Genomic DNA, 8,655 nt, shown 5'->3' with positions numbered 1-8,655 from the left:
TCACAGCCACTCATAGCTTGTGTCTCCCCAAACCAATTCAAAATAAAAATGTTAAACATTGAAATAAACAGAAGCCCTGACTCTTCTGAAAACCCGCCACTGAATCCAGTCACATCCTTCCTTTATAAAACAAATGTGTTCACGTACATAGAGTATTGATTCTTGCAAATTATGGTAACTGTCCCTGTCCCCATTTTCTCTAGTTCCCATTTTTTGTTGAGCAAATCTGTTTATGGTGGTTTCTTTTAGCTGTTCTTTCATCCTTTGGGGCCTCTACTCAATTCTTTCCTGATCTCTCTGGCTATATTTTAATCTTCAAAAATATCAACTTATCATCTCCTAGGGCAAGAGAAACAAAAGAAAAAATAAACAAATGGGATGATATCAAGCTAAAAAGCTTCTGCACGCCCAAAGAAATCAGCCTCAAAATACAAAGAAACCCCATGGTCTGGGAGAACATATTTGCCAAGGATGCATCTGATAAGGGCCTAATTTCCAAAGTGTGCAAAGAACTCACAGTACTCAGCAAGAGGAAGACAAACAACCTAATTAAGAAATGGGCAAAGACCTAAATAGACAGTTCTCCAAAGAGGACATACGGATGGCCAAGAGACACTTGAGAAAATGTTCAGTGTCGCTAATCATCAGAGATGCAAATTAAACCACAGTGAGGTATCACTTCCCACCTGTCAGAATGGCTCCACCAACAAATCAACAAAGGATATGTGCTGGCGAGGGTGTGGAGAAAGGGGACCCTAGTGCACTGCTGGCGGGAATGCAGACTGGTGCAGCCACTGTGGAAAACAGTATGGAGGTTCCTGAAGAAATTAGAAATGGAGTTGCCATTTGACCCAGTGATCCCACTTCTAGGAATATAACCTAAGAATCCTGAAACACTAATCAGAAAGAATATATGCACCCCTATGTTCATAGCAGCACAGTTTACAATAGCTAAGATCTGGAAGCAGCCCAAGTGCCCATCAGTAGGTGAGTGGATAAAAAAGCTGTGGGACATTTACACCATGGAATACTATGCAGCTGTAAAAGGGAAGAATCTCGTACCCTTTGGGACAGTATGGAGGGATCTGGAGAAAATTATGCTAAGCGAAATAATCCAGGCAGAGAAAGAAAAACATCGCATGATCTCGCTTATATGTGGGATCTAAAGAACTTAATAAACTGATGAACAGAAGTGATTCAATGACAGGGAAGCATGGATCAGACTGACGAATCTCAGAGGGAAGGAGGGGGAGGGTGGGTGGAGGGAGAGAGTAACCAAAGAATTTATATGCATATATGCACAACCCAAGGACTCGGACAATGGTGTGGAGAGGGACTGGGGAGGGGGGTGGGATGGGGTGGAATGGGTGATTGGGGAGAAAAAGGGACATCTGTAATATTTTGAATAAAAAAAAAATTTTTTTTTAATCAACTTATGGTATTTCTTTGGTTCAGCAAAAAAGTGACCAAAAAGCAAGAGTCTGGAAACGAACTGAGATTGTCACGGAATAGGCGTTTGGAAGATGACAGTTTGTTTTCGTTGGGTACATTCTTACAAACACCACGCCCTAGGTTTCATCACTGCCTCAGTGTTGTGCCCTGCGGAGGAAAATGGGGCACAGTGCCTTCTTCAGTGACCTCACACCGTCTTCCAGGGAGCGGCCTGCTTTGCCCTTCAGGGAGCCAGATGGCGCCTGGGAGCTCACTCATGCTTGAGTTTTCTCCAAAACCCAGTCCACATACTGGGCCACACTGGTGTAGACGCCTGGTCGTTTCCTTTTAGCACAGCCATCGCCCCAACTCGTGATGCCCACCAAGTACCACACCTCATTGTGTTTACAGGACAGGGGGCCCCCCGAGTCTCCCTATGACAAGGGCAGAAAAGAAAAGGCACATAGGTCAGTTCAGACAATTCTCATTTGAAACATATTTTGCTCAGACTGATTTCACGTCAAGTTCTGCCCTGGCCCTTAATAAGCTCAGTGCAAGTAAAGCGAACACAGTGCATTCCCTGCTCATTGGCAGGAGACTGCTTTTTTTTTAATTAATTTTTTTTAATTAAACGTATGGGGGTGACATTGGTTAATAAGATCATATAGGTTCCAGGTGTGGGTTTCTGTGTTACAAGATCTGTATATTGCACTGTGTGCCCACCACCCAAAGTCAAATCATCTTCCCTCACCATGTATTAGGCCCCCTGCACCCCCGTCACACCCCCTTCCCTTCCGTCTGGCAACCAGCACATTGCTGTTTGAGGCCAGGAGTTTCAGTTTCAGTTTTACATCCCACGTCTGAGTGAAGCCTCAGAAGCTAAGCAGGGTGGCCCGGTCAGTGCTTGGACGGGTCACTGCTGTTTCAGACGCGGTCAGTGCTGTGATTTGAACGGCTCAGCTGGGTGGGGTCACTCTCACCTTACAAGCGTCCTTCCCTCCGTCTTTATGGCCCGCGCAGATCATCTTACTCGTTATCTTATACTAGCTGTATCTCGCCTGGCATTCTTCAAGTGTCATCAAGGGTATCTTGACTTTACGGAGAGTATTTTGTATTTTGCCTGTAAAAATTTTTTGGTTTGTTAACGGAATAACCATATACATAATAAAAATATAAACAGATATTTAAGTATAAATAAATGTCTTTAACAGTCAAAATATCACCTGCATCAAAATCTAATGAAAGAAAGAATACTGGGCTTCCTCACAGGCCTTTTACAATTACAGAGTATAAAGAAGAAATTCTGCTCACAATTGTACCATTTTTCATTAATTAAGTTAAAAATTTAATTAAGGCTCTAACTGAAATTACTTCCCAGAGAATAGAATTGGATAAGAGGCTAGAATATTTACTGAAAAGTGCTAGGTTTCACACTGCACGTCATTAAAAATAATTTGTCTCTAAAAAGATTGTCATGTTTAATATTTCTGGGCACACACATGTGGCATCCTCCTCGCTTAGGGGACTGTCCACATTTATCCCTCTGCTTTCTATAATAAATAACATTATTATTTTACTTGCATTTTAGCTGTATGATGATATAGCAGCAAAGGTTATGATTAAATTGTGTTCTCTATCTGTAAAATGGATCATATAGAGACACATAATTTTTTTGTACCTTTAACTTTTCTGTGCCTCCATCCAGTCACCCAGCAATCAGTATACATTACATTTCTATCTGCTTTGGAAGGCAGGCATATGGGCCGTTGAAAATCTAAATTTTAAAAACATAATTTAGTTATCAGACATAAGCGAGATCTTCTTTCCAGGGGACTGTTCTTTTTGTGTGCATTGTTTAACGTTTTCTCTATTTATTCTATTCGGTTTTATTTCATTGTCATACCCTTTCGTCCCCCATGTTCACACAGTCCAGGGTGAGGGAGCGAGACACAAGCCACCGCCTCCCCACTGCCCATCACTCTCCCGAGGCCTGTGACCCTGGACAAGTTGCCTTAGTGCTCTGACCTGCAGTCCTTCTGCGCCTAAAAGGAAGCTATAAATCATCTCCAATATCCCAATATGTTATTAAAATTATGTCCTTCCGTGCATCTGAAGAAACCTGGAGAAAACTTAGCATTTCACCCGTACCCCCAAATGAGATTCAGTAATCGGGGAAGAGTGTCAGTCTTCGCCCGCTGGGCCGCCGGCTTTGCAGACATAATTTACTTATCAGATATAACCTTTCCCCGTAAAAACACGTGGAGGGGGTGCTGGGGCGGGGCGGGGCCCGGTGGTGTTAAACACGACCCCTAGCCCATCACTGGGGGGCGCTTTCCAGCTAGCCGTCTACATACCTGTGTAATTCATTGCCGTTTGCAGTTTCAGCAAGGCAATATCATACCCACTTTCTGCCACTTCATACTGATCATGAACTATTATTTCTTGAACCCCAAAGAAAGATGTATTCTCTTTTATTTCTGATTGATTTAAAATGCCACCATAGACACGCAAATCTTGAAGTGACTGTACCCTAAGGAGCAAACAATAGAGAAAAAAATTTCCTTTACCAAATAAGTCTCAAACAGTTGAGTTATTTTGCTGTTTAACTGGTTATTATTAACTCTCCCTTTCTCTCTCTCTATATATATGTATTTGCCAACAATGGGCTTTTAGGTGGAAAGAAGTGATTTCATGGTAAGATTTTTCAGTAACATATTTCTTCCATCTAGAAGGTCTTAGGCTAGCATTTACCTTATATTAAACATGAAAAAGTGAATGAATTCTCTTCCCACCCTTCAACACACACACACACACACACACACACTCACTCACTCACACACTCCATGAAGAGTTCTGGGTTTTAGTCTCAACCCTGCCATTGGTTAGTTGTGACCCTGAGAAATTCACTCAGACTTCCTAGCACTCCAGTTCCCCATATGTAAAAGGTAAAGAAGACCGTTGGCCACAGTGTCTCTTTGAGTTATAATGTGAGTATGCTGTATATTGACAAAATAAGCAAACAAGCAAGCAAACAAACAAAAGCCCCAAGCCATGTCTGGAAACAACTCAGAAGATACTGACCAACTAAAATTCCCTGGGATACATGTACTCTCCCAATGGAGCTTTGAAGTTTGGCCAATATTGAAATTGACCTAAGTAGGGAATCCAGTGTGAGGATGCAGGATAGACTCTTCCTTCTGTGTCTGGAAACACACACACACACACAAACACACACACACACAGACTGAGTGAGAGAGGAAGAGAGGAAGAGAGTGAGATGGAGACAAAGAATGGGGAATCCTCTTTGAGTTTATTTCTGGACCCACTGCCCAGGACAATGCACAGAAGATGGTGCATTCTTATGGGAAATAACAAAAACTCCCCTGGGGATGTGTGTACATTTAAACGAGAAAGTTGAGCGGTGTGCAGTCAAACAGCCATGTTCCTACATCTGTTCTGATGTTGGTAGACCCTGAGTGGCTCTTCCTTTTTGCCTTTTTTCACTAAAGAATGTGCTAAAATGTGCTAAAATATTAATGATGGGTTTAATATACATGTGAGCATGGTGAACAAGTAAAAACAGTACCAGTACTGACTCTTTGAGACAATGAGCAGCTGTTAATATCTACCGGTGTCCGATGATGGAGCCTCCACACAGGTGTCTCTGGAGGAGTGACGAGATGTGCACGGTTACCTGCCACGGCCACTCACCATGAACAGACTCCGTTCCTCCAACAATTCCGACCTTGATTTTGGTTGTGCATTCTGCAATGGAGAGATGGCAATGAGGAGCTTCCTAAATCTTCATTTTCCATCAGTAGTTATGTTCCTCCAGGCACAAAGGGAAGAAACTTTCCCTCCATTCAACAATTTACCGGGACACTGAAGAAACATTATAATCAAGTTGGCAAAGCAAAACATGCACATAACAAATGAATAAGTCACCTTTTAATTACATGTCTCCCAAAATGCATCATCTGGTACTACTAGGCAATCTTGCCTCTCTCAAATGATATCCCTGATTGTTCTTTTAAATCAGTGGTTGTCAAGTGTGGCCCTCAGGCCAAGAACACCACCTGGGAATTTGTTAGAAATGCAATTTCTTGAGCCGCAACTCAGACCCAATCAATCAGAAATTCTGGTGGTGGAGCCCAGTAATCTGACTCTGGATCAGCCCTGCTAAAGTTTGAGAACTACCGTTATAAAAAAAGTTGAGCACCTCCCACTTAGTGTGAAGTCTATGTCCAATTGACCCCCCCATCCACTTCCACTTGGGCTGACCTTTGTTCACCACTCCTGTTCCACCTACATCCAAACCTGGGCTGCTCTTCTGTTTGTGAGCTGTTTCTGCCCTTTGGTGGTTGTTGTTTTTTGACAGTTCGGGGATCTTTGATGCAACTCTTTCAGGGACCTAGATTCAGAGTTACCCCTGTGGTTCTCTCCTGCCTTGGCCGCCTCAAGCAGGATAGTCCATTCTATTTCTACTGACCTCTTTTCCCTCAGATCATCAAACGAAAAAAATGACAATAGCCAACACAACAATAGCCATCTGGTGTGAAGGAATCAAAATCATACCTATTTTTTTTTTGTTAGGGTGGCAAAAAATATATTTTTTGGTGTGCTGCAGAATTTTAGTAATTAGTTTATGTGCCATGAGATGAAAAAGGCTGAAAATTGGTGGCTTAGATGATTCTGTTTGCCTACAAACCATCCCTTGCTACTATTCTCAGAATTGGCCACTGGTCTAGAAACACTGCTGATCAGATTTTTATTCTAATTTTTATGTTATAGGTCTTGTTTAATCTAGACAATCCTTTTATTTCCACTCTACCACACTCACAAATTAATAATTTTTTCCTGTAACTTTTGTGAGTATTTATAAGTATGCAAACCTGAAAGAATGAAGTCCCCTGAGAGAGAGCTACTTGAGTATTTCTTGAATAGGTCCATAATTTTTCAAACATATGATGATTATTTATGCTTCAATTAAAGATCAAGTAACAGCCAATGGAAAGAAAATGAATAATTTGATTAACCAAGATGCTGGTTGATATTTCAATTATAAAAGATAATAGGAAAGATAGCTGGCCTCAATAACAGAAAATCAGACATAAAAGTGTTGCCTGACCCAAGTCTCACCATGAAATACAAAGTGTATAAACACATCAAATTAAAACACATATTCAATTAATATTAGGCAATGCAGTTTAGTCAAGGCCCATTATTTACCTTTGAAACATGGTCAGCTTGGGCGAGAGAAGTGAAAATAACAGATAATTGTAAATTTGTGTTTTTCACTAATTTGAATCCCTCTGTGGCTATTTTTGACCCTCTTAGTTATGTTATATTAAGTGTAGACCAGCTCCTTCAGATGTATTTTGTCAAGGGATGTTAAACTCACCATTATCCATCTTACATAACCTTAACGTATATCCGGAGATGCTTCCCGTCCCATGAAGTATTTTAGTTGGCGATCCATTGGAAGAAAGTTTTAAGTAACATTTACCCCTGCAGGTTGGAAACAAAATGGCATGAACATGATGCACCTCTCAAAGCGACGGTACAGATCAACTAGGTAACACTTCTTGTGTCTTACTTCTCTCCATGGTGAGGTTCTTGAGATGGAGAATAGGTGAAAAATTGGCACCAGATGGTGTCGGTACACATCTCTGGCAGGCTTTGTGACCTTTTACATCCAAAACGCCCAGTCAGTTCTTCTCCCAAGAAAGCGGTGTCATGGTAAAATGAAGGATGGCAGAACACTGGCCAACAAATCACATATCAGATATGAGACACAAAACCTTAGCACCCATCAATCTCCTCAAAAGAAAGTGATCTGAACCAGAAGACAGTGCTATCATTGTTTACCTGGGATGCTGTGCCTGCAGTGTTGAAGACTGAAGCCAGAAATCGCTCCTCTGTTTTTAATGTGTGTGCCTGGTGATCCGCTGTTAGATGTCTTAAGGAGACAAAGATTTCTAACGGTAAAAGGGGAAATATAACTATATCATGTAAAGCATATATAACATTTTCACAGCACACATGTAAGTCAGTTCATGTTGCCGTTTAATAGCGAAAATTTCCCATTTTGAAAGTACTCTCAAAAATCACTGACTTAGACCCCAGGAGCCATAGGTTGGAGACAAGTTTTCAAAACTGAACCACCTGCTTTCATTAAAAAAAATATCTGAGCCTGTTCTAGTCTCAGTGTTCCTAGCATCTTCCTTCTTTATTTCCTTTCTTTCAACATTCCCAGCCTATCTCAAAGATGCAAGAATTTTCATGCTACCTAGAAATCTGCCATCCTGAGCTGCTGCAAGCTTAGACAGGAATGAGTGAAACCCATTGCAGGCTTCACATCCAAGCAGCATCTTCCTGGAAGGGAGTGGCTTTTCCTAATTAGCACAAAATCACAGTAGAGAGCAGTGCTGCCCAATAGAATGTTCTTCATTGATGCCACTCAATGCAATAGCCACTAGCCACTTGGAGCTACAAAACATTAAAATGTGGCTAGTACAGCTAGGAAAATGAATATTTAGTTTTATTTCATTTTAATTAATTTAAATGTAAAAAGCCAAATCTTGGCTTGTAGCACCCATGTTCCTCTGCCACCCCGTTTTGAGGGTCAAATGTGCTACTTCTCTCATAGGTATTGATAGGGAATTTTATAAAAGGAATTTAAAAAAAGAGCAGTGATTACACAAAAATAACACATTCCAAAGGCATCTTTCATAGATCTAGAGTGTAATCCCAGAATTCCCTTTCTAATTGTCAATTCAACATTTCTCTTTGAATATCAAATAGTTAGCTCTCCTCTTTTGAAATTGGCTCCTTGTGACACCTTCCATGTCTCAGTCATTGGCATTTCCATCCTTTCTATTCTGTGGACCTAAAATCTTGATGCTATCACTGAGTTTTTCATTGACAATATACCCCAATCTGACCACTTCACTATCATTTCCACTCTGGTCCGAAAAGAGAGAGGTTTTCATCTACTTAGTTCACTGCTGGTATTCCCAGTGTCTAGAACAATGCCTGGTATATAGTAGACACCAAATAAATTATATTAAATTGCTAAGTAAATGAAAGTAACAGGCATATTTTCATGTGATAGACCTAGAACTTCTGAAATTACTGCCTCACTCAATGGACAACCAGGCTTGCCTGATGGAGAGGGAAGTCAAGGGCTTCCCTTAGCTGGATTGCTCTGGGAGACACTCTCCC

At 41.1% G+C, this 8,655-nt stretch overlaps 1 protein-coding gene across 1 annotated transcript; it reads right to left on the bottom strand.

Moving 5' to 3' along the window:
* Positions 1 to 1,706: 1,706 nt before the first annotated feature.
* Positions 1,707 to 7,098, bottom strand: LOC107534053 (coagulation factor XI). Its single transcript, XM_087813429.1, is given in 7 exon segments — positions 1,707 to 1,865; positions 2,412 to 2,551; positions 3,110 to 3,205; positions 3,786 to 3,954; positions 5,024 to 5,196; positions 6,833 to 6,939; positions 7,028 to 7,098. Coding segments are annotated over 7 exon segments (915 nt in total).
* Positions 7,099 to 8,655: the final 1,557 nt, after the last annotated feature.

Source organism: Miniopterus natalensis, chromosome 2, assembly GCF_054644295.1.
Source record: "Miniopterus natalensis isolate mMinNat1 chromosome 2, mMinNat1.hap1, whole genome shotgun sequence".
Classification (NCBI taxonomy): Eukaryota; Metazoa; Chordata; class Mammalia; order Chiroptera; family Miniopteridae; genus Miniopterus; species Miniopterus natalensis.
The sequence above is the reverse complement of the archived record's forward strand: the minus strand, read 5'-3'. Positions and strand labels throughout refer to the sequence as shown.